This window comes from Bactrocera latifrons, unplaced genomic scaffold (genome assembly GCF_001853355.1).
Source record: "Bactrocera latifrons isolate USDA-ARS-PBARC rearing strain unplaced genomic scaffold, ASM185335v1 scaffold_144, whole genome shotgun sequence".
NCBI lineage: Eukaryota > Metazoa > Arthropoda > Insecta > Diptera > Tephritidae > Bactrocera > Bactrocera latifrons.
The window spans coordinates 587,938-615,130 of NW_017534897.1; the positions used below are offsets into that span (position 1 = coordinate 587,938).

At 38.8% G+C, this 27,193-nt stretch overlaps 1 protein-coding gene across 1 annotated transcript in view; it reads left to right on the forward strand.

Moving 5' to 3' along the window:
- Nucleotides 1-27,193, forward strand: part of LOC108965653 (dynein heavy chain 10, axonemal-like) — a 105,740-nt gene that overhangs the window by 57,407 nt on the left and 21,140 nt on the right. Inside the window, exons 35-55 of the mRNA XM_018928202.1 lie at nucleotides 212-520; nucleotides 806-898; nucleotides 1,718-1,878; nucleotides 4,603-4,930; nucleotides 10,234-10,422; nucleotides 12,357-12,462; nucleotides 13,146-13,324; nucleotides 13,387-13,564; nucleotides 13,625-13,755; nucleotides 13,836-13,978; nucleotides 14,032-14,236; nucleotides 14,311-14,470; nucleotides 14,525-15,369; nucleotides 15,438-16,898; nucleotides 17,602-17,673; nucleotides 20,194-20,460; nucleotides 22,943-23,144; nucleotides 23,213-23,355; nucleotides 23,431-23,589; nucleotides 23,732-23,909; nucleotides 24,011-24,142. Of these exons, the coding sequence (XP_018783747.1) occupies nucleotides 212-520; nucleotides 806-898; nucleotides 1,718-1,878; nucleotides 4,603-4,930; nucleotides 10,234-10,422; nucleotides 12,357-12,462; nucleotides 13,146-13,324; nucleotides 13,387-13,564; nucleotides 13,625-13,755; nucleotides 13,836-13,978; nucleotides 14,032-14,236; nucleotides 14,311-14,470; nucleotides 14,525-15,369; nucleotides 15,438-16,898; nucleotides 17,602-17,673; nucleotides 20,194-20,460; nucleotides 22,943-23,144; nucleotides 23,213-23,355; nucleotides 23,431-23,589; nucleotides 23,732-23,909; nucleotides 24,011-24,142 (5,641 nt within the window). The remainder of the gene's footprint in view (nucleotides 1-211; nucleotides 521-805; nucleotides 899-1,717; nucleotides 1,879-4,602; nucleotides 4,931-10,233; nucleotides 10,423-12,356; nucleotides 12,463-13,145; nucleotides 13,325-13,386; nucleotides 13,565-13,624; nucleotides 13,756-13,835; nucleotides 13,979-14,031; nucleotides 14,237-14,310; nucleotides 14,471-14,524; nucleotides 15,370-15,437; nucleotides 16,899-17,601; nucleotides 17,674-20,193; nucleotides 20,461-22,942; nucleotides 23,145-23,212; nucleotides 23,356-23,430; nucleotides 23,590-23,731; nucleotides 23,910-24,010; nucleotides 24,143-27,193) is intronic.

Here is a 27,193-nt window from a genome sequence, read left to right on the forward strand (position 1 = left end):
TTTGCGAATATTTTTTTTTTTTTGTTTTTTGGCTCACCCTAATATAAAAGTTCCAGCTTTGATATTTAAATATCCCACTTATCATCAGCATCAATTCATTTTTATTAGAAACTTATCTTGAGCCCAACCTAACCATAATCTCTACAAAATTATATAGTATAATATTCAAACTGTCAATGAGTCATTTATTTATTTCTTCTATACATTATAGTGTGTCTATAATTCACTCGGAGCTACACTCATCGAAAGGGATAAGCCGATTTTCGATGAATTTTTGAAACGTATCGCTGGCTTCCCCGCCGTAGCAGACTCGCCAGAGAAACCAGCTACGGGTGGCCAACTGCCGAATAGTAAACCGACGCTCTACGAGTACTTCTATAGCCGTGAGAAGGGCTGCTGGATCGCTTGGGAATGGATAGTACCGCAGTATGTACATGATCCGGAAATGAAGTTCAGTGAGATTCTAGTGCCAACTGTGGACAGCACGCGTACCAACAAAACGCTGGCCTTGATGAGTGAGGTATGTGCTGGGTTGCATTTTCAAGCTTTTTTTTTTAATGTTAAAACTTATTTGAAAGTGGCGGTTTATCTATTTAATAATTTTAAAGTTGTATTCCTTTTTTTTTTACAAAATGTTTTCAAATAAAAGCTACTCACCACACTCGACGTGTAGATATGTCAAACATGACCAGCAGCCTTAAATATTCTGCAGAAAAACTTTATTAATATTTACCTTTTTGTTGCATGTGCGCCCATTATTGCTGATGCCTCTCTGCTGGACAATGATGCCATCGCCAATGTTTAGATCAAGCGCCCGGTGCTGCTCGTTGGCGAAGCGGGCACATCAAAGACAGCCATGATTTCACAGTATTTACGTAATCTAAATCCGGATTCGAATGTGAGTGATGAACCACTTCGGCACATATAGGCACACACAAATGCAGCTCTGTATAAATATACGAGGTGTGTTCAAAAAGTATCGGGAATTTTGAATTTTCGCGGGTTACGTATATACGAATTTCAAATTTTTGTAGCGTTATGTTGGTACTCATGTCTCCCTAAACTGAAGAGGCCCCATGAAAGGACGACGTTACGCTTCTCTTGACGAGATAAAGACTGCATCGAAGAAGGAGCTGAAGAAGATAAAACAAAATAATTTTTTGAAGTGCTTCGAGGATTGGAAAAACCGTTGGCACAAGTGTATAATATCTCATAGGGATTACTTTGAAGGGGACAAAATAGATATTCATGAATAAATAAATAATTTTTGAAAAAACATAAAATTCGCGATACTTTTTGAACACACCTCGTACACGCACACACACGCGCAAAATCCATTGCGACCATTTTGTTTGCTCTGTGCATTTTATTAAATACGTTGGCTGCCACTGCCACTATCCATACTGCCACATACTCATATTGCGTGTTGCAACATCATGTTGCATACTGGTATTGGCAACAAATTTTGCAAAACCCGTTGCTGGTACGATGAGTCTCTGCCTCCTAACGTTAGTATAGTTGATGGCCGTGTGTTCCCATTTGGTTATTTGTTTTATTGTTGTAATCGTTGTAATAGCTGTTATTTGGTATTTGCGCTGTGACTCTTTATGCTTGTTCATGTACTCACTACACACATACACATACACACACACCTACATATGTATGCTTGCAACCGAATAGGGAACGGCTTCCGTTGATGTTCTTTGGCTTTTTCCAGATCATATTGAATATTAATTTTTCATCGAGAACTTCATCGATGGATGTGCAACGCACGCTCGAGGCAGCTGTGGAAAAACGCACAAAGGACACATTTGGTCCACCAATAGGCAAGAAGATTGCATGCTTTGTAGATGACATGAATATGCCACAAGTTGATGAGTAAGTCTAAACAAAATTCTCATTTTAACCAACACAGCTGTACAGCGTCCATATACCCCAACGAATCACACCCAACACACCTATACACCTACCTCCAATGACAACAAGTACAAAATACCGTACGCTATTGGATTCCCGTTTAGTTTCGATGATGTTGCATTTTTAGTCAACGGCCGTAAGACAACACACATTTTGTGTGGCACATACCACTACATACGTACATGAGGACCGTGTAACTGTCTACATGTCCGTATATATTAATACGCCCGGCGGGCGCTGTGGCATGTCTGTGGTATTTATTATTAAAAAGGCCTATTACATGCACGCAAACGTGTTGTTGCTGTTGTTGTATACTAAAAATTTCAATAACATTTGTTGCTGCAAGTATGTAGCTTTTTGAGTAGCAATCAGCGCCAGTAGAAGTTCGAACTTAATGTAGGGGGTGTGTGGCTTGACTGCGGAAAATGGGCAATGAAATTTAATTAAGCATAAAAATTTGCTGAGCAAGTTGAATTTTTGGGGAGAGATTTTTTCCGAAATGTAGCAAGATATAGCAGTTTTATAATCACTCATATTCTCTCAGCTGTGGCGACTTAGTTTGCGGCCAGCATATTGAAAAAAAAATATATATGAAAACTGACATGCTTTGACAAAATGCGGGGAGAGTGGCAGTGTTTCAATTAAAGTCCTGCAGAAATTGCGGAATTATGGAAAAAGTTTGATGGCGATTAAGAAGAAAAAATCAAAAGAGTGAAACATCAGGCACAACTATATAATTAATACTAAGACATTTTGAAGGAAGTGATTTCCAAATATAATAAGCAAAAACAGAAACAGCATTAAGTTCTGCAACATCATAGCTATATTACCCTTAACAGATGTATTTCTTATAGCATAAATGGATATAAGATAACCTTTATCTGATCAGTATGTTTTATTGGTAGCTACATACATGCTATGAATGCATGTATACGGCATATGTTCGACTCATGCGTTTAATATGCTCTTGCATCAACTGCACTGGACGTTTACATACGAAGAGGCGCTACAGTTTTAGCTAAAAGAATCAAGGAGACATGAAATCGGAACTTAAAGAGTAGTGGACACAGCAATATCCTAAACCAGAGCGAAATAAAACTAAATCGAGATCAGACTATATTCTCACAGGTTGGATTTCAAAAGTGATACACAATTTTCTCTAGAAGGGAATGGAGAAAAGGTGTGGTAGAGCAGGGTAATACTACCTCAGTCTATTTGGACGGGTCCAAAATAGACTGTGAAATAGGAACGGGGATATACTCCGAAATTCTTGATATCTCTCTCTCTCTTTTTCCGTCTACCAAATACATCTAGCATCCTCCAAACACCTAAGCATAGAGAAGGTGAAGTTCTACTGAATTACACAGGAAGGATACAGAGAGCTAACTCACACACAAACTGTCAGGCGGCATTGCTAGCCTTGTCGGTGCCAAAGATAAACTTCAATATGGTCATTAAATATAGGAAGGCTTTAAGCGCACTGCCAGGTCAATTCCACATGCCCATAATTTGTGTTCCCGATCAGAGGAAGATTTTTGTTAACGAAAAAGCAGAGCAGTTGGTCAGTCTGAGACGGAGACAATATCATTTCCACTGGAAACGGTCAACAGGCTAATAAATACGCAATTGGAACAATTTAGAACTGATAACTTATATATAAGGTCCAGGAAAAATGTATATAGACTTACAACGGCCATAATGGTTCATCGGAGATCGCCCGTTAAAAATAGGAATATTTGCTACAGCTGCAAACTCGAAGCGAGTAAAGAAACGGTTCTAAATTTTTTCTGCGTGCGCAGCGCTATCGTAATCCCATTTTACTACTCCTGGAACCCATCAGTTACCAAACCTCGAATATATATATGCAATAAGCATCACGAAAATAAGTAGTAGGCGGCACACTTACCTACTAACTTCATACTATATGACGTGACGATGTCTTCTAAAATTAAATAGTTTTCCAATGAAGGAATGTATTTTGATCGCTCAGTTGGTATGACACTATGTCTTATTGATATCCAATATCGGTGGTCCTTTGAAATGAGAAGCTCCTTGGAAAGAAAGGAATTATTGTGTAATGTTTCAGAAATATATCTCAAAATCTGAGGGACTAGTTAGCATACATTAGCGCTGTTTTCAGAAAAGAAGAAGAAAAGAACGAAAGAGTTCTAAGGTAGATGTGTTTTATAAACTTGGCGATTTTCATTGCTTGTTCGGGAGTTCTTAGTCCTTAATTGTCAGATATGGCTGCGTGTGACTTTTCCCAAAAAATGCTGAAGACTATCTCTAAACGAAAGTAGATAAATTTTTGACACGTGGAAGAACTTCGACATACATAAGTGCAGAATATCAAATTTGGAACTATTTCGAAAGCGATAGCATTAATATAAATGAATGAATATTTTTTTCAATTCAGTATTGACTTAATCAAAATCGTCCGTAGCTTTTTATGGCCGAATCAGACTCCATATAATTTTAGCAAAATCGATGTGTTATGCAGCTATTATAAGCACGACAAGTACTGAAAGCCTTTTCAATCTAACATGCTTAGGGGTCGAATATTTTTATAGCCAAAGCATTCTGAAATATTTTTTTAAGATATTATTATTTTCTATTTTATTATCAAACAACAGAGACCTCTTACCATTACACTAATTTTTAATATTCTATGAATCTCCCATACAGATATGGCACACAACAGCCGATCGCTTTGCTTAAGTTACTCTTCGAGCGCGGGGGCATGTACGATCGTGGCAAGGATCTCAATTGGAAAAAATTCAAAGATCTGACATTTTACGCCGCCATGGGTTGCGCCGGCGGCGGACGCAACGAAGTCGATCCACGCTTCATATCCATGTTTGCCGTCTTCAATATAGTATTTCCCAATGATGAATCATTGCAGCAGATTTACGTCTCGATATTCAAGGGACATTTGCAGCACAGCAGCGCCTTTAAAGAGGAACTCATAGAGATGGCAGATTACGTGGTCTCGATGACGCTGCGTCTTTTTAAGGTTGGTGCATCAATCATATATTTATGTGTATATTAAAATATATATTTCAAGTTAATGTTAAATGCTCTTTGTAGTGTTTGCAAAACTCGTTGGATTGCAAATTGCTTTAAACCAAAGTACATATGTATTTCTTTTATCATCCCTGCATCCTGCGCAACAAAAACTGTGCAGATTTTACCAATTGTTGATGTTTTTCTTGTTGTTATTGTTATTCAATATTTTCGTATTTCTCTCAGATTTTGCATTGTTGGAGTGTAAACTGCCACATTACATGCAGGAATTTATTATAATCGATTTACATATGCAAATAACGGACAATTTTTCATAAGCGCCAATCGCCGTCAACGCAGCTCAACTCCTTGTTCCCATGCCTCTCTCAATACAGACACTATTGTCTGTATGTGTGTGAGTTCTATTATACAAGTCGAAGGCTTATGGTGGAAATAGCATTTCTCGCACTTCGCCTGCTGCCAAATGGTTTATGCACAATGGAAATTATTCAATAAATGCCGAAGGATGAAGTGTACATACCGAGGACTACACGCTTGACAAAGGGTTCACATTAGGGAGATGCGTAAACAAAAGTAGATATCGTTACCATTATTAATGATATCATGATATCATGGGATGATACCAAATTTTAAATTTTGGGGCTTTTCGAAAAGATCTAGAAACGTCCCTGTAAAGTCATCGAGCAATATTTTTTACATGTTGTATTTTGTTCTTGATTACCTTTAACTTGGGAACCATACAATCTAGTCACATCACATTGGATCCAACTTTAGTTTTGACATACTCTCTGAAGGTGGGTATGAAGTAATGTTTGACATTTACTCAATTCAATGTAAAAATCACTTCCTTCATTTGTGAACCACCCTCTGCGTGCATGCAAAGTATGAGGGTGCAAGAGCAAGAGTGGAATGCTGCTGTTTACGCACATATTTGTCTGATTTGGTGCATGGCAGTGTTTGTGTGCATCAAATGCGACTCCTTAGGTGTGCTGGACGCTGAGTGCCGATTGCTTTTTATATACTTGCAATAAATGTGCGGTCCAGTGTTGCTTGTCCTTGCTCGAGTGCAGGCGATAAGGTTGGCAAGACGGCGTAAGCTTTGTGGGCGTGTGTGGATTGCCACTTGTATAACGGCAATCTTTGAATGTCGATCTGTGTCGTTTGTGCCAATCAATACATACCGTACAAACAAACACAATTGCGTGCCGTGCATTGGCAACGCAGGACTTGTTTGTTTATGTTGATGGGTATGCCCGGAACGCTTGCTCTTTTACATGTGCGTGCATTTACAGCAATTTATATGGGCGTGTGGATGAGTAAAGCATTTGGTTTACATTGCGATTCCGCCAATATCAAACTATAAGCGCTCTGAGGGTTAACAGGAAGGTTTCTACTTTCCACATCGGTTCCCATATATGTATTCCATGAGCTCCATATCGTGCTACTAGTGAGCAATATTCCCTAAAAATATTACGGGGACTTTTTCCAGACCCTTATATATCAGCTATTCGTCCTTTGCTTCGCTTTTATGGCTTATTCTAGCTTGTGTAGGATAGATAGACGAGGATTGCACCGCGACCTTAGGTAGGTCTATTGTGCCCTCTTTGAATCACACCCCCAGAATATTGATAAAGTCCAATCCAATACTATAGGTGCTAATGAGGCGATGTGATCTCCTTTATTCTGTATCTTCAGACAGCTAAGCAGTAATTAGCAGGTGTATGGTAGCTATGTATACCCTATAAACGTCTGATCCGAACAATATGGGCGGAGTATTTAGCAATGCCTTGGATAATAATCTACGGAAAATTTCAGGAAGATATCTTATTATATCAATAATTATCCATTCAAAGACTTGATTTTGGACGGCCAATGTCAGCTCAATGCTACTGCATACCGATAACAGTTTCGTAAAAGGAGTAATGAAATTGGGGCAAAACAGTTGTGTGCAAAATTTTAGATTGATAGCTCAAAATCTTGAAGACAAGTTCGCGTATCGACAGCTAGAAAAACGTACTAGGCTAAAGAATATTTTCTCAAAATATTAGATAAATCGAACATTATTTGAAATCACAATCACTTTCTTTGTTCTGTTTTATATATTCCGGTTATATCTACATACAAAAACCTTTTATTCACAAGGAGTTTTGATGGAATTTGCCTCCATTTCAATTACAATTTGCAAGCATTTTTTGGACTTTAGACCGCTCATGTGTCTTGGAGCAGACAATAATTGAATGTTTGTTTAAGATTTATATTTGCTTTCTATTCCTAACATTTTCTAGTAATGCCATATCGCTACCAGCAACGTTGGAATTCTCCAGGCAGAACTCCGCTCTTTTTTTTCCCCCTCCTCTTTTGCTTCATTGATGGCAAACTATGTATGAAGTTGCAAGTCGCGAAATTTATAGACGAGTAACTTACCGCCGCTTACACCTCCTCCCTTCTGCAGGCGGCAGTGAACAGAAAGGCACTAGTAATAGCACTTACTTACTTTAGTAGCGCTTGAAGCGAGAATGTGAGAGCGCCGCTCCGAATGGAGTGCACATTGGAATTGCATTAGTTTATGGTAGTTCTAACAATTGTTGACATTAAAATATTATCGCATTTCTTTGCGCTGTAAATGTATAAAAATACGCTTGTCCTACCGCGACATTGTACACACGATTACGTCGGTGTCTGCCAGCACACGACGCTGCTGGGATTGGCTAACTTCTGGTTCATGAAGAGCAGTAAGCAGTCTCTTCGTTGGGGAGTGTACGCGAAGGCACGAGCGCAAGCGATTCCTGCTCGTGCATAGTGTGCATCTAAGATTAAAATAATTGCTTTGTTAGCGGTTTAACCTAGTCAATTAAATTTTGGATTTTCCATTAATATTTAGATATTGCGCTGACACCATTTTCAATTTATAATAAATATACATTGTGTATACTAATCAAAACTTATTAAGCATAGGAGTCATAAGGTCCTACTTATAGAGATTGGCCCAAAAATGGAATTAAGTGGCGAAAATTTTTGCGCGATTATTTTTTTCAACTTCCGACGTTGATTAACCCAGCATGAATCCATCGATGAACTTAATTAAATTATTCAGGATGAACTCTTTGAAGGACCAATGTCCAGCGATAGTATGGTGAAGTCAATCGAGGTCGGAAATTAGTCCAAAACGAATTTAATGAAGATCGTCCGAAATCAGTTCTTCGAAACTACAGTACATTGAACTGTTCAAAAATATGAGCCGAATTTAATCGTGGATATTTGCAAGGTTAATATGACACAACGCTAAGTCTCTACATAACTATCTGAAGCTGTTTTCAATGGTGTGTTCAAAATTAAAAGTGTAATTCTCCAAGATGATTAAGCAAATTCTCGTTCTCCCAAAAATTCACAATTTCACATTCATTGAAAGTCATCTACTCAGATGAGTCCTATTTCTGCCTTAATGGCGTCTTCAACCAACCAAATTTTTACTATAGATGAGTTAAATCCTCGCGTAGTTCAGGAAACGCAATTGTATACCCAAAAATTTAAACTTTTGTGCGGGTTGTGGTATAAGGCCTTACTTCTTTGGAAATGAGACACGAAATGCTGCTTAATACCGAGCGTTATAACACTATGTTAGTCGTCTTTTTTTTTCGGGAATTTGCTGAAATCTATTTTCAACAAGCCTCTGTCCTATAAAGACTTCTTTCTCTGGGGTTATCTTACACAAAAGGTTTACGTCAATCAACCAGCTACTAAAACTACTTGATGTAAATTGAAAGCGAACAAAACATCGTTTCGCTCTATGGACCCTTGAAAAGCTCCAAGAAGATCTGACGTTTTTGAGACAATCTCTGTTCAGCTATGAGACCCATTTCTGGATCAATGAATATGTAAACAAGCACAATTGCCGTATTTGGGACGAACAGCAATCGCAAGAGATTTAAGAACTGCCATTTCTACAGAAAAAACGGTTTGGTGTGGTTTGTGAGCCGTTGGAATAAATAGGTCTATATTTCTAAAAAAAAAATAAGGCCAGTGTCAAGGCCACCGTCAATGACCACCATTACCACGCCATGATAATCGAAGATTTGAGACCTAGAATTGAAGCCCATCATCTCGGCGACATTTGGTTTCAACAAGACGGCGAAACTTTATAACATAAATCTATCAATTGATTTATTAACAGAACACTTTGGTGAACAGATAATTTCACGTTATGGGTCGGTCAATGGCCAACAAGATCGTGTCAACAATTTTGCATCGATATAGGCCTTCTAGCAAAACATTACCTGTGTCATTCGCCATTTACCAGTCGAAATGCTCGAATAAGTCATCGAAAATTGTACTAAATGGATGGACTATCTGAGAAGTAGCCGCCGCCAACATTTGGGAGAGGAAATTTTCAAAAAATAAATTTCTAAGAACGTTTTTTCGAATGATAATAAAAATTCCCCATTAAATTCGAAGTGTTTTTTTTTTATAGTAGGGAACCTCGAAATGAATCACCTTTATATATATAGAAAGCGGCACAACCAGCCTTGGTGGAGGCGCACAACCATCATCGCAAGCCTTCCGTCGATTGCATTTGCAAAAAGCCTAGTGAAATGAGTTATTTGAATAAAAAGCACGTTACTCATAGAATTTCGCACTTAACATCTCACAGCCACACCATTCACCTTGTCCACGCTCAGCGGCAGTACTCAAGATGCGCCAGAAGGAGTATGTAGATAGCAATGATGATAGCCTTAAGTGCAGCATAAATGAGCGCCTGAATTCCGAGTGCACACTGACTACTATACATACATACATATATCCTCACCACAACTCAACTTCCCTAACATACTTCGACTGCAGACGGCTCTATATGGCTCGCCCTGTCGGTTGCAAGTTACTCCGTCCACTGTCTGCCTGTGCTGCCAAGGCGTGCTGCGAGCACACTTCTCAATGCATATTGGAAACGGCGATAATTTTGATTTGTATGCCATTTAACGTGCGAAGACAAATTTAATTTACCGCAAACGTAAATGCGAGGCAACGAAGCGTTGAATGGCCCTGCCGCAGCTATTTGGCACTAAATAAATCTATAGAATTTTTACTGCCTCCTTTTTTAACTCTGCAATATTTTAATGGAAACACTGGGTTTTGCTTTACTTGTGTGCTTGCTACTTTTAGGGGATAATTTATGGGACCTCACATATACGGATATATTGACTAACATATTTGCATACCCTTTCCAACATATGTATGTGTTTATAAGCATATTGTATGTTTGTAAATAACAGTAATTGAAAATATTTTTATTTACAGATTGTCGTTGTTGAGCTACCACCAACACCGTCAAAATTCCATTACATCTTTAATTTGAAGGATCTGTCGCGCATCTTCGCCGGAATGCTATTAATTCATTCGAATTACTTCACCAACCTACGTGACTTGATACGCGTTTGGCGTAATGAATTTACGCGAATTATTTGCGATCGATTAATTTCGGAAAACGTTAGTACTTTGAAGTTCTGTCATACAACAAACATACGCACAAACCAATACATATACATGAAGGAGTACGCGCATAGAAACTGGGGTACACCGTTCACGGTAAACACTCAATTATAAAGTGCTGCAAACGACGGAATATACAGTTTGTGATTAAAATATTCGACCAAACTGATGTTTAGGAAATTCTAGATTTTCTAAGCTTTCAGAACTTAACTATTCTTAATTGTCAAACCTTAATCATAAAAGTAGTTTTAGAGGCTTTATCGAAAGAAGTCATTCTAAAAAAGATGTTAAATTGTGGTCCCAAGTGATAATCATTTAGGCCCTCTTCAGAAGCTTTGTGGACTTGATATCTGTATTTATTGCACAATAACTCAACAACATTTTTTTAGCTGGAACATAGCTAGTCGTGGAAGATTTCAGATTCCGATCCGATTTCATTTTTCAAAGCTTTGGAAAGTGAAGTCTAATGCCCTTTGATGAACCGTGATGTCCTCTATAATAATATTTAGCTCCATCTTACCCAGCAAATCTCCGCTATCAAACCTACTATAAAGCACTTCTGCGGTATTATCAGTACTGCTTTATTTCCAAGAGATTTAGGGAGCTGCATTCCTGGCTGGCACCGAGAGTCACCTTGCCACCTCGTCCGCCTTTTATTCCTATATAAATGGCTACCGATTTCATTATTATTATCTTAAAACTATATAATTCCCGGCAGGTCTTTCAATTATGATTTCAGCATGTTAGACAACCATATTATTTATCTATCTCCGTAATGATAATATTCCAGCATCTCATCGTCATCCTCTTATGTTCTGCATTCCGTCGAGTCCACTTTTCTGAGTGTGGAATCTTAACGGTATATGTCCTGTGATTTTCTCTATATTACTTTGTTCACTTTTGCCTGGAATTAGACACTTTTTGATCTCTCCACCATCAAGAGCACTCTTCGACAACCCTTCAGCTGCTTGGTTCGAAACTTTGAGGAATTGCTTTCTTAGCTGTTCTTCGGCTGGTTAATTTGTCTGTCTTTTCGTTTCCTTCTATTCTTATATGACTGGGTATCCAGATGATATTAAGTAAAATTATATTTTAAACTAAAATACTTAGGTTTTCAAAGGTTACCAGCCAACTTAAACTCATTACCCAACTAAATTCAACCAAGAAATAAATTAAAATTTTTCGTCCACATACTTTTACCACCACGTGTGGTTCTACAACCAAGCACAACCGAAAACCTTACCGTTATTGTGCACTTTGAAGACATTATTGAAGCTTCGCCAGCTTATGTTTGATTGATGTTTCGTTGCTGCTAAATTGACTGCAATTTAAAAATTCGAATTCGATTTGAATACGAACGCTTAAACAAATAAAGACACTAATAAAAGCACACAAGGCGACGCAGCACGCACATAACACCGCACCCACACACCTGGCAGTGCTGCCACGCCCATCACTGCCGCGCTTATCCAAAATCAAAACCTAGAAATATACTTATTTCAATATGTAAGTACAAATTACAAATAGACACGAGCCGTGTAGAAAGTAAATACTCGCAACACCAACCGCTGTCTCGTGCATTTTTCCCCCTGAGAGAGAAGTAGGGCGTTGAGCGAATTTCACTGAAACGACAGCACAGATTGATTGGCATTAGTTGTCTTTGTTCGTCAGAACTCAACGTGCAGTGGTTGCGGCGTGCAGAGTACCGGCGCTGTCAAATAAAACCATTTAACGTGAAGTGTCGAATGGCGACGTGTACCATTAGACAGCGTACGAGGCAACGCACCTACGCAATCAATTACTAGCTAACACACTTACACACATTGTGAATGGAAAATTCGCACACAATTTCTGTTCATGTAAACACCATTCGGCACTTTTTCAACGCCAGCAGCCACACTAATACCAAAAACATTTACCGTTACTTGTAGGATGTCGCCTTAATGAAAAAACACATTGAACGCGAGGTGGAGGAAACATTCCCACCGGGATTCGAAGAAGAGCACGGATTCATAGACCCAGCGGCGTTGGCTCAAGGTAAGTGTTGACTTGAGTACACAATTCAGGAATGGCTCCTGAGACAATTTCAAGTTGAAGGTGATTTCAAACTCTCTTTAAGTCTTCTTATTGGAGGATTTTTTATAAGCTCTTTTTTCTCAGTAAGTTCTCTCCGAAAATGTTTTCGAATAGCTAACTAATAGAGTTAAAGAATCGATTTCAACAATAAGTAAGCTAATCTTCGTATCATTTTTGGGTTAGGACTTACAGTTGTCACCCTTTCTCTCAATGCTTTATAAGCCTAATATTTTTTAAAATATTTTGACACTGTTAAAGGACCAAAATCTTGCGAAGTAGTTTTATCTCGAACAGTTCAGCTGATTAAATTTTGACATCGTCCATGCTTCATAGGCCCATGCAACAGCACATTCAGACTTTTAATTTTGTCTTTGAAGACGGAGTCTAAACTTCTAATATTTTATCTCTTAGTATATGTTCTAGGGATTTACATAAAGAAGACAATTTCGTTGACCCTTCTTCTTGGTGGACTCACCTGAAATCTCCATCGGCAAAACAGCTTTCTGATCTGTATATAAGTCATTCTGATTTGCGTTAAAATCTTTCTGGCACATAAAAGTATCAAGTAGAGTCCTCATCAACAATTATCTTTCATTCTAAAGATTCACTAAAATATCTTATCTACTATTATTCTTATTCTACAGAACAACAAGATTTGCTGGCTATGAATCCCGATGATGCACCAGTGATTGTCACATTCCACGATTTTGTTTTCCGGGATCCAATACTTTATGGTGATTTCCGCAATGCGATGAATGAGTCGGAACCACGTTTTTATGAGGATCTCGTGGACTACCATGCCGTACATGCACTCTTCGAAGAGGTAAGAATTTCGTCTATAAAAAAAACATCAAGTCCATAATATAATATCGTGTTCGCCCACAGATTCTTGAGGAATATCAAGAGCGCAGAGGTAAAATGAAGTTAGTTCTCTTCGAAGATTGCTTGGAGCATCTAACGCGCATCCAGCGCACCTTACGTATGCATCGCGGACACGTTATGATAATTGGCGTTGGTGGCAGTGGCAAGAAGAGCATTACACGACTTGCGTCATTCGCTGCCGGTAAATAGCTACATGCCCCTAGGTTTTTATAATTTATTCAATTTTCCATTTTCTCATTAGAATGTGAGGTTTTTGAAATTACCGTAGCACGTGGCTATAATGAGACATCTTTCCGTGACGATCTTAAGCGGCTCTACACCATGGTGGGCGCTGAACGCAAAAAGACTGTCTTTCTCTTTAACGCCGCGCAGGTTAGTTGACATTTGGAGAGATCTATGGAGATACGTATAGAGTTATTTTCGAACTGGCTTTACGTTCTCTTATTTCACAGATTGTTGAAGAAGGTTTCCTGGAACTGATTAATAATATACTAACCGTGGGCCAAGTGCCGGCGCTCTTTGCCGACGACGAAAAGGATGCCATAGTAACATCGTGTCGCACAGCTGCCGAAGAGGCAGGCTACTCTGCTTCCAAGTAAGCATTACTGCTCTTTGTTTTTTGTTGTTAATTGTCCTATCTTTCTGTAGGGATTCTGTATGGTTATACTTCCTGCGCACTTGTGCTGAGAATCTTCATGTTTCTCTATGCATGTCACCATCTGGCGATGCTCTACGTAACAGATGCAGAAGCTTTCCCGGTCTAATTGGTAGCACATATATCGATTGGGTATTCCCTTGGCCGCAACAAGCCTTGTCGGCTGTGGCGCAACTTTTCCTCTCAGAACACAAAATGGTATGGTTTCATTAAGTCATTAATTTAATAGCAATATTCCCAATCTTCTAATCTAATTTTTGCCCTACTTACAGATACCATCCGAACATCGCGATGCTATTATAGAGCACGTCGTGCACGTACACACAACCATTCAAATGTATTCCCGCGAATACTTGATAAAGCTGAGGCGCAACAATTATGTCACACCGAAACATTATTTGGACTTCATCAACACTTACTTGCGTCTGCTAGGTAAAATTTTTTTATATACTACCTCGGGTATATATGAATGTCTCGTGCTTTCAGAGGAGCGCAGCAGTTTTATTAGAACGCAACGCAATCGTCTTAAGGAGGGCATACAGAAGATCGACGATGCGGCTAAGCAAATCGACGAATTGCGTCTCATTGTTACCGAACAGAAAGCGAATGTCGCAAAAGCATCGGAAGAGTGCGAAGCTATGTTAGTTGATATTGAGGAATCTGCACAGAAGGCTAATGTCAAAAAGGCCGAGGCATCGGAAAAATCGATTGAAGTGGAGATCAAGGGTAAACAAATTGCGATCGAGAAAGAAGATGCCGAAGAAGCGCTTGCCGAAGCAATGCCGGCATTGGAAGAGGCACGTCGTGCGCTAGCCGATCTCGATAAGGCACAAATTACGGAAATTCGTTCGTTTGCAACACCACCGCCGCAAGTGCAGGTTGTATGTGAATGCGTCGCTATATTGAAGGGTTACAAAGAGATCAACTGGAAGTCGGCAAAAGGCATGATGTCCGATGTGAGCTTTTTAAAAAGTTTAATGGAGATGGACTGTGAAGCGTTGACCGGCAAGCAAATAAACGCTTGTCGAGCACATATGAAGAACTCGAACTTGGATGATATGGAGAAAATATCGGTAGCCGGTGCGGGGTTGCTGAAATTCGTACGCGCTGTAATTGCATTCTACGAGGTGTACCGCGAAGTAAAGCCAAAGAAGGAACGCGTTGATTTCCTGGTGCAGGAACAAGAGATACAAATTAAGTTACTGAATCATCTAAATCATGAAATTGCCAAATTGGAGGAACAACTCGATCAATTAAACCACCGTTATGCAGAGTCGATGAAGCAAATGAAGGCATTGACTGAAATGATGAGACAAGCCGAGCGCAGACTGGTAAGCAGCAGAAGTGCCAGTATCGGAATGGCTCACAAATCAAAAAATTTTGTTTTTCTCGTCTGTAGATTGCATCAAATAAGTTGATAAGCGGCCTAAGCTCCGAGCGCAGCCGCTGGGCGGAGGATATGGAAAACTTTCGTCAGCAAAAAATTAACATGATTGGCCAATGTTTGTTATGTGCCTCCTTTCTTGCTTACACTGGCGCATTTTCGTGGGATTTCCGCACTGCAATGGTATTCGATGATTGGCTAAAAGATGTGCAGAATCGTTTGATTCCCGTACCCTCACCATTTCGCATTGGTGAAAGTCTCACCACTGATGTTGAGGTATCCACATGGACATCCGAGGGTTTACCGCCAGACGAGCTGTCCGTACAAAACGGCATACTCACCACACGTTCATCGCGTTTTCCACTCTGTATTGATCCACAGCTGCAAGCCTTGCACTGGATTAGAAAGCGTGAGACACGCAATAATCTAAAGACACTGTCTTTTACAGATTCTGATTTCTTAAAGCAACTCGAAATGGCATTAATGTATGGCTATCCAGTGTTGTTCGAAGATGTCGATGACTACATAGATCCCGTTATTGATAATGTGCTCAGTAAAGATGTACAAGTGGTCAGTGGACGAAAATTCATTGTGCTTGGTGATAAAGAAGTCGACTTCGATCCCAACTTCCGTTTATATTTAACCACAAAATTTGCTAATCCCAAATTCGATCCCGCCGTATTCGCCAAAGCTATGGTTATCAACTACACCGTCACACAGATTGGACTGGAAGATCAGTTACTAAGTGTTGTGGTACGTTCCGAACGTCCCGATCTGGAACAACAACGTGAATCGCTCATAGCGCAAACGAGTGAAAACAAACAACTATTGCAGCAACTAGAAGATTCCTTACTGCGCGAGCTGGCCACATCCACGGGCAATATGCTCGATAATGTCGAATTGATCGAAACGCTGGAGAATACCAAAACTAAAGCGGCAGCTGTCTCTGAACAACTACAATTGTCTGCGGAGACGAGCAAAGATATTGAGAAGCTACGCAATGGCTATCGACCAGTTGCGGTGCGTGGCGCTGTACTATTCTTTGCACTCTCCGATATGTCCTCCGTGAATAGCATGTATCAGTATGCCTTGGCCGCTTACTTAGATGTGTTCGGTTATTCGCTACGCAAATCAGTGCCAGATACAGTGCTCGCCAAACGTCTGAACAATATTATTAAGACCCTTACTGAAAGTGTTTACTGTTATGGCTGTACGGGCTTTTTCGAGCGGCATAAGCTACTTTTCTCCTTCCAGATAGCTACAAAACTTGCAAAAAGTAACGGCAGTCTAACGCAAGCTGAGTTAGATTTCTTCATCAAAGGTGCAATAACACTAACGAAAAGTGAGCGCGCCTGTCCAGTGAAGTGGTTAACAGAAAAAGGCTGGGAGGATATGCTAAAATTGGCGAACGATTTTCCAGAACAATTCGCCACATTGCCGGACAGTTTGGGACGACTTTCGCAGGAATGGAAGGAGGTAAAATAGAATTGGTTAAGAACTCTTCTCTTCTTTACTAGCGTGGACATCGCTTACACGCTTGTTTTTTTTTCGCTTTTTGGCGTCAATGCGGGATACCACGTGCAGTCAGGTCCTTCTGATATCTCCAATGAAGTAAAGGCTTTCTTTTTCCTCTACTTCCACCGGCGGGTACTGAGCCGAATTCTCTTAAAACTCGAGTGCTCCCATCCATGCGGATTGTATAACCTAATCACAATAGCGTTTTTGATTAGCTGAACTACGTCAGTGGCTCGGTACCACATAGCAGGACGGGAATGATGAGAGTCTTGTTCGAAGGGGGAGAACATTATGGTTTTCTAACTGCGAGAAATTCTTGGGCATTTCAAATCACTAGCCTTCCAGCAATCTTATTGTTATTAAATTATTAAAGGAAATTTTTTTATGACACATAACCTTAAAAAGTAAAAATTAATTCAAATTTTCACTCACAAGCAGAAAATATTTTATTTTATCTTCTATTTCACTTGAAATGTCTATAAACTGTAATTTGTATTTTTTGAATCTTACTCGTTTTTCTATCTCCACTTCACTATGCACACATTTTGGCACACCGGAAATCACTTTCATCTTTGAAACCCACCTCAATTTCCTCTCCACTTATCGCATTCGCCTTCCATGCATTTTCGCAACTACATAAAAACCAACAACATACGAAATTCAGTGGTTTGATTTGGAGAATCCGGAAGAAGTAGCGTGTCCGGGCGAATACAACATTAAATGCAATGCATTCGAGGTAAGTACTCTGACCAAAAGAATATGAAAGCATACAAAAAACTATCAGTGACTATTCAGGAAAGAAAATTCAGAATAATATAAAAAATATAGGTAATTTCTTAATAACTATAAAACTAAATTCGATTGAGATAACTTTAAAGCAATGTCTGCACAGGTCATTTTCCAAACACTAGTGGTAAAACAATAGCAAGAGAGATATAATATTATTGGATTCTATTTTGGAACGATACTCACATAATGATAAATATCTTGTACTCTAGTCAATAAAGTTATATAATTTAAAGGCAGCTAACTCAACTTATCTAATGGCATTATCTTGTTAAAATGATTTTAATCGAATTAAAGTGAATTCAAATAGACAAACCTTCCTTAATCTATCAAACTTCGATGAAACCAAATATCTTTTATCACATTCCTAAAAATCATTACCTAATACAGAGTCTCCTTTATAATATTATGAAGTCTATATATATTTAAGATCCAATTCCGAAATCATAATCCCAAACAACAACTCCATGGTTGGAATTATTCAAATTATGTTTCTCTTCAAAGTCAGAATCAGATCATTGACACCACACAAATTTTTTACGCTCGCAAACCGACGTATTTTTTTGTTTGTGTGTAATTTGACCATCGTATGTCAAGTAGTTCGAATACGTGTTTGGAAGATGTTTGTTTACGACGCGTAAGTTTTGTTTTGCGATTTTACCTTGAAATATTATGGAACGAGTTTGCTTATATTTTTTGTTTTCAATGGAATTATGGTTAGAGAATTGTCTAAAATGTTAAAGAAGGTAGTTTACTTTATCATGAAATTTGGTTATAAAGGGTGGTCCATTTGGATTTTTCCAAATTTTTTAAAGAAAAACCACAGAAACTTCTCTCTTTTATCATTTGTTGAGCGCAATTTTCGATGACTCGTTCGAGCATTTTGACTGGTAACTGGCGAATGACACACGTGATGTTATGCTCCAAGGCCTTAATTGTAGGATTGTCCGCATAGACTTTTGATATTTTACATTGATGTGATGTGTGGGAAGTATCGCCGTTTTGTTGAAAGCAAATGCCGCCGAGATCACGAGCATCAATTTCAGGCATCAAATAGTCGGTTATCATGGCGTGATAAAGATTGCAATTAACGGTTTCGTTCTCTCCAGCATCATTTTTTAAGAAACATGGACCGATGATTTCCCCGCACCACAAACTGCACCAAACCGTTGGTTTCGACAGCGCTTAAATCGAATGCGGCAATTTTGCTTCTTTAAGTATATTGAGACAGAAATAGGCCTCAGCTCTGAACAAAATTTGTCTCCGAAATTTCGAGCCTACTTGAAACTTTTCAAGAGCTCATAGAGCTAAGCGATGTCGAGCGGCTTCAGTTATTGTACCAGCTGTATTTTGAACGCTTTCAATTTAAGATTTCGATGTTAAAAGCGCCAAGTCATCCCATACGTCTGTCCGAGTTGCTGTGAACGGCGCCGAACCGACACTAGACGTGATCTGTTCGACCGAATAATGAATGCTGGGTTTCAAGATAGGCCGATCATATTGACCATAACTTCAGGAAGCGCGCGAAACACATTCCTCACGTTGTTCAATGCCAAACAATACTGAACAAAAATAACATAACAGCTTGACACGACTTACGTGTGATCTGTCAAAAACAGACTTTTGAAAAAAGGATCCTCCTTGAATCAGCCTTTACTTGACTGACAAAAAGCATTCAGATTGCGCAGCCATCGAAAACTTCCCTCATATGAGTCGTAGATCCACCTCTGTAATGACAATGTCGACATATCTTATGGAACGACTCAATACCTCTCAGTTAATGTTTTGTGTATGAAATGTGGCAATGCTTGATTTGCACCACCGAAAACAAATTTTGACTCCACGAAACATTTTTCTGCTTTCGAAACCGAACAATCCTTTTCGAGGAACATGCCATGAATCTATTATCTTAATGCTAAAAAATCGAGAGAAAACTTTTAGGTTATGAAGCTCAAAAATTAGCAAATTCTTTTGGGAATTATTAGAAATTTAAATAAAAGCCCTCTGAACAGAAATGCATAGAAAGTCACAAAAAATATTGGCAAAATAAAAAAAAAAAATATTAAATCAAAGCTTGCTTTACACGTGATCTTTGACATTTCCCTTTAGCCACTTAATAACGCACGACACTTCAATAACACATTATTACAATATGTGATGAGAGTGTTAGCATTATAAAGCTAGCTTTTTCATAAATTATGAATTTTCCAAATCATAAAGGAACTTTATCAACCATAAATTTGCTGCGCGAAACCTTGAATTCCCTATATTCAAAAAGGCACACTTTACAAGTTCCAAAAGTAGTGCGGGCTGCAGCTCAGTTCATTTTTTACTCGTTTTATATTGAAGCACACAAGCATACTTCGTTACTTTTCTTTTGCACTACATTTTTTTCTAATTTTCTTCAATTTCTTTTTCCATGGAACCGTGACTTCCCGTATGCATGCCGCCGTTTTACTGACCTGCGTAGAAATTAATGTTCCTGCGTTGTTTCCGTGTCGATCGAATTTTCCGTGCAATAAATGAATACATCGTGGATACCATGGATGAGTACTACATCACGCCGCCGGTGATTAGTTTCGCCAACATCTACGAGCAGACCAACTGCAATATGCCCGTGTGCTTTATACTCAGCGCCGGCTCGGACCCCACGAATGATTTGATGAAATTGGCAGACCTCGTTGGCGTTGGCATGGGCAATTTTTGTCACATCTCATTGGGACAGGGCCAAGAAAAGGTGAGTAGAGGCTATCAAATATTCGCCCGAATCTAAGCGCTCGTGCACACGTGCGTCTTCGTGTGTGTGTTCACCATTGTTGCTGTAGTTATTTACGAGCATGTGTGGGCAATGAAATAAACAACGACAATGACGAAAATAACTCCGGCGTAATTGTGTCAATGCTCATTGTTGCGCCCAACAATGGCGCTCAATCTTAGTACCATGCCAATACCTTAAATTCTGAGGTGTCGACTTAACCCGACATAATACAGAAACATGCCACTTGACGAAATAAATACAACAACACATTCAGTAGGGCAGGGAATAATAATAAATAAAAAGACGGAAACTGAGCTCAGTGTAAGGAAGTGCCGAGGGAGGAATAAAATAAAAGTGTAGTTGGCATGAAATCATATAAAATTGTTGCTAAGTTAGCAGTTCACTAAAAAATATTGTTATTTTTACATCTGACCAAGCATTGTGCTTGGGGGTCGCATGTGCTCCCATGTGACCCAAGAAATTAACTTCTTTTATTTCCTCAATTCTGTGATGGATTCGATAGCAAATAGTTGGCACAAGCATATGCCCAATTAAATTTGTCGCTGGCACATAAACAACATATTATTTTAATTCCGTTACTTTAGTGATCCGTATATCGGTGCAATGTTGAAATGGAGACTTTCTTAGGCGAAGCTGATGTGTGCGCAAACAGAAGTTTAATTGGATAGTTCCACACACTTATGGCTTTTAATTTATGTTTCTCTTCAATCGTCACGTATTCGCTTTATTTATGTGAGAGTTAAGCTTGACTTGATATTTAATATTTGAGTTAAGTGCTGGCATATCCACATAAAGCATGGGCATCAGGTGACTACTAGGTGGATAGGTAGAGCGGTTGTCTGACGACGCACTAAGGCCTTTATGAGGTCCATTATAAAATTATCGGGATTAATGTTCCCTTACTCTATTTTCTTATCTCTGAATCACCCATGCTTCTGATGAAGTTCATCAGCGCAAAAACTTTTATTTCTTTAACCTCTGAAACTGCATCCAGAAACCCTAGACCAATAGTGGCGACTATTGTCCTGTATAAGACAGTCTGCTCTGCTTCTACCTTCTGCCGACGTCTAGTCAATTAAATATCCCTGTTTTTCGAAGTATTATTGTAGGGTGATGTTCTGGCTATTTTATTTGATTGGCAGTTACCAGGTATATCACTAGCCGTGGAACCCATTGCAGGTTTAGCGTGAAACAGCATGTTAGATCAACTAAGAGTATTATTTCCATATCTTTCACGAAATCCAAGGAGATTTTAATGAGTTCAAAACTACTTAGCTAACCGTATATATAAATAAATTCCTTTTTGTGGCCGCTCTTTTCTGGAAGGGAAACCAATATTCTTCTTCTTAACTAGCGTAGAATCCGCTTACGCAGTTATAGCCGAGTTAATAATAGCGTGTCAGCGATGGCTGGTCCTTCTTCACCTGGTCTTTCCAACGGAGTGGGGATCTTACTCTTCCTCTACTTCTGGTGAGTACTGCGTCGATTACTTTCAGAGCTGGAGTGTTTTCGTCCATTCGAACGACATGACCTAGTCGCTGTCTCTTAATTCTCTGAACTATGGCAATGTGGTCACATATCTCGTAAAACTCATCGTTTCATCGAATGTGATACTCGAAGTTCCCAATGCGCAAATGACCATAAATCCATCAGCAGAACCTTTCTCTCTAAAGCTCGTAACGTCGACTCACCAAATGTTGTCATCGTCCATGCTCCTGTACCATATAGCAGGATGGAAATAATGAGCGACTTACAGAGTTTGGTTTTTGTTTGTTGAGTGTGCACTTTACTGCGCAATTTCCTACTCAATACGAATTGCATCTGTTGGCAAGAGTGTTTCTGGTTTTCTGGATTTCGAGGCTGACAATGTTGTTTGTGTTAATGCTGGTTCCAGGAGAGATGCAAGATAGACGAAATTATGTACGGCTTCGGAAGTATGACTGTGCGATGACTGTTTTTTTGATGACAAGAGATATTTTGTCTTGTCTTTGTTTACTACCAGACCCCTTTGCGCCGTATTACAGGCGGCTAATAAGGAGGATTCGTTTAGTGCTGAATTGGCATTGTTCTAAGACCTCCACTGATACTTATTCTATCTGTGTTTTGAATACTTTCTATATGCCATACGGTGACTACGAAAGTATTAATATTTTTATATACTTATAACTACTGTGCTTGTCAAATGCAATCCCATGTTTATAACCATTAACACTTTCAGAAACTTATATGAGCTTATAGGCCAAATTAAAACCTTTTGCGAGTCCTCCAGTCGCTTAAGCTATATTTCATTCTTAGTGGATCCGACAGCAACAAATTTGATATTGCACCGAACTGCTACTGTTACTTTTTAGTTGATTATCTGTTAACATCAGCAAGTTGACACCTTACCATATTCAAACGAGCAAGAAAAAAGTTTTAATTTCACACTCTCAACTTTTAGAACGCCATGAATTTACTGGACAAGTCTATACGCCAAGGCTTCTGGCTGATGCTACAAAATGGTCACCTACTCATCAGCTTTGTGCGCGCTTTGGAGAAGTATCTCGAAAAAATCGAAGCACCACATCCAGATTTTCGTTTGTGGATAACAACTGACCCCACCCCAACCTTTCCTATCGGTATACTACAAAAGTCATTGAAAGGTAATTTCACTCACTAGCGTGTGGGTAAAAAAAATTTAGTAAACTACTTTTTTCAACCAAAATTCCAGTTGTTACGGAACCACCGAATGGCCTAAAGTTGAACTTGCGCTCCACATTCTTCAAAGTGCGCCAAGAGCGTTTAGAGGCGTGCGCACACTCGGCATTCCGTCCACTAGTGTACGTCTTGGCCTTCTTCCATGCGGTTGTGCAGGTAATTTAGTACGAGCTTCGATATAAAGAAAGGAATCTAAGGTTTTTTCATTTTCTAACCACACTTCCTTCTTAGGAGCGTCGTAAATACGATAAATTGGGTTGGAACATTTGCTATGACTTCAATGAGTCTGATTTTGATGTCTGCCTAGAAATTCTGACTACATATCTGAATAAAGTAGATGAAGAGACTGGTAAGGTGCCCTGGAATAGCTTGAAGTATTTAATTGGTGAGGTAAGTTGATACGTTTCATTCCCCAAGCCAACACTATAATAGTTTTCCTTCCCACAATTACCGTTTTATTTGCATTATTTCCTCTTTGCCATAAGCACAAACTTCAACTTCTCTTTCTATGCATACTCACCTTAATATGTAGGTCATGTATGGTGGACGTGTTATCGATGACTTTGATCGACGCATCACGCGCATTTATATGGATGAATATATGGGCGATTTCCTCTTTGACACCTTCAATCCATTCCATTTCTATCACGATGAAAATGTCGACTATTGCATACCCGACGATGATGTGGTGCTGAAGGAGGACTTCATAGGTAAGTGTAAGAATGTGGCGAGTAAAGCAGATAGCAATCAAATTATAGCACTCACATCCATATATAAATATTCACCTCTTTTTCTGTGCATATATTCGCAGCTCATATTGATAAGTTGCCGCTCGTCAACAAACCGGATGTGTTCGGTTTGCATCCAAATGCGGAAATTGGTTATTATACGCAGGCGACACGCGGCATCTGGAGTCATTTGATCGAATTGCAACCGCAGACAGGTGAGTTGTGTTGAAAAAAATTACTATTTTATTTGCTATCTTCGCTGTGTTGCACTTTTTCACGCATAATGTTTGTACGGTTGCTTTTAAAGCTGATTTTTTTTTCAAGATATAGTATGATTTTAGTTTGCGTATAGACACACTTTAGTTGAACGAGAGGTTAACAATTCGGGTTCATTATACCAGTGGGAAAAAAATTAATTGGAAGTTCTGCAGAGTTAATTATCATTTTGTGGAGTTATTGTGATTATAGTTATACTTGTATGGTTGGGCATCTAAAATGGGAGTGAATCGTAATTTTGAAAATTATTCTTTTTTTTTCAATTAAAATTACTTTTTAAATATTTCTATAATTTCATTACTATTTGATCGAAATATTCTGCATTTTATTAAAAACGTCACACTTAAGTAAAATGAAAATCATTCATGGCCAAGCAAGATACGCAGTAGATTCATTTATATATAATGCACTACTGTTAGGATTAGTTGATGTGTAAATGAATCCCGAAATTCTAGTGGATACACTATATGAACAGAAATTGATCAGACTAGGATTGAGTTTATAAACAAAATTCATATTGGATGAGTTCCCGTGAATTTGAGAGAGGAACTAACCGGAACTTTTTACTTTTACCGTAAAAACCACAGCTGTTTTGAAAACGACGTAGGTTCGCATATAGTACCGATGTAGTAAGAAGCTTCTCAATATCTACAAATTAAGTGAAGCTATCCGTCCTAAGAGTACTTTATTGTCTAATATTAGATACTAGTTACGAAGAATCTAAGTAAGAATTTATTTCTGACCACTGGAGTGTTTAGAAGGACTGAGTCGATTTAAAAAAAATTTATTGAACCAATCGTTACAGTTCTTTACTAATGTTCAAAATAGTTTATTTCTGCGTCGAAGCAGCGCTGCCAACGCGATTTCCAACAATTAAAGGCGTCACGGAAGACATTCTCCGGAATAGCCTTGAGAGCCGAAGTGGATGTCGCTTGAATCCGCTTTCATTGGCCATTTCAGGCAAGGAAACAAAAAAAGTCCGAGTCAAAAGTGAACCCCACATCTGGGCTGGCGCAACTTACAAACAGCTGCGATGTTTTGTCAGACCCGAATGACCCTTTGTGTGAGTCTCTCGTGGACTTCTATTTCCACGAAATACAAACGAACGGACAGGCGGACATAAATCCCATAAGCTCATCACTCTGATAATTTTTTATATATATTTTTTTTTTAAGATCTCCGACATTTCCTTCTATATTTTATTGTACAAACTTCGAGGGATTAGCTGGACTGACGAACAGTTAGGATCGTATGCGTATGAGTTTTATAGGCGGCGAAGGCTTTTCACTGGGAATTAGAGTTAGTTTTTGTGAGAGGTGTGTTTATGTGATGTCTGTATGGGATACAATTTCTGTCCAAAAGTCCGGAGCTGTAAGGAGGCTCAACTGGTAGTAATTTCGCCTACGAAATCTGACCGGAGATTTAATTCTGGTACCACGGGGAGCAGGAGCCCTTTCAGTTCACTCCAACCTGCTCACTTTGACACTTTGTCAGTTTAATGTGGAGTTACATTGCAACCGGATGCCGAACCCAAAGTACGGCAGAGGTTTTCGATAAGCTTCGAATGGATGAACGCCCTAACCACCCTACCAATTTGGGTGGTTCCAAGGTGGTTAGGATGTCCATTACACACTAACAACACTTTTGAGCGCTTGGGGTAAGGCTATCGCCAGCTGGTACCCACCTTAAACACTATATAATACATAAATACCTAATACTAAAATATTTGATTATTTAAAAAATACCGTCATTGTAAAAATGTAAATTTTTCCATCTCCTGAGGGTAACTATGACCATTAGCGTGGCAGCAAATCCCTAACCATATAATATAATCCATTTGTTGCCACTCAATGTACAGCTTTTTACGAATTTGTGCACAAAGCAATTTTTCTACATACGCGAGCGACTAGTAGCAGCGCCACGCCACGCTCATTTTCGGTTTCATTTTGTTCGCCGGCATAGCAGCGAGTTTCATTTAATTCACAATTTAATTTAATTGAATTAATTAGTTGCGGTTTTACAATTAACTTTATTGCCTTTGTCGCAACTGCACAACCACACACATACTCACAAAAACACACAATAGCGACATGTGTAAATACATTACACGCTCAATACATAGATATGCAATCACATATTATCCGCTAGTTAAATTTTATATACCCTTCTACACACACACTCACACAGTTAAGTACCTAGTATGTAGTATTTTACTAATTATGCGATGGTCGGTCACACCGCTGTCGAAACCGAAACCGAACCAATTAAGCACTGCATGGAAATTCTGCACAGAGAAAGTCGTTTGATTACTGCTCGATAATATTAAATGAATGTATTGCACAATAACTGTACACTGTACCAAATATATTGTATAAATTGCTATCTCTTTTTGTAAGCGAGTGTGCATTTATTGTAATAACGGTAACTATTAAAATTTGCTATTTCATTTAATACTCGTGCTGTTTTATAATTTCCCTTCCTCCCCACATTTTTTCCGATATCATTTTAATGCTGCATTTGCAGTTACGGTGTGGACCTCGGATGCGGTGAAAGCGCTCGGTAACGTATCACTACAATTACAACTACAACTACATAAGTATTTATAAGTGCCAAAAAACTTCGCATTTCTTTCATTGTGGATAGTTGAAATTTATATTTTTGCACAAATTACTGCGTGATTTTTACATTTAAATATTTTAATTGAAAAATATGGATTTTTCGTGAATTTCTCTTATCCTATTTTAGTTTTACATTTGGCAGCGGATAATAAGCGCCAATGAAAGTTTATAGAATCAGAATAGAGTGCCAGGGAGTTAGTAGAAATAATATGAAAATTAAAACCAAGAACGAAATGGTATAAAAAAATTTTGAAATAAAAAAAATAAGGTTGGACGGATTTACTCCTAGCAAAAGTTGCGTAACTATTAATAAAAGAAATAATCCAACAACAATTGTTTAAAAACTCATGTTGGAATGTGATATATTGAAGC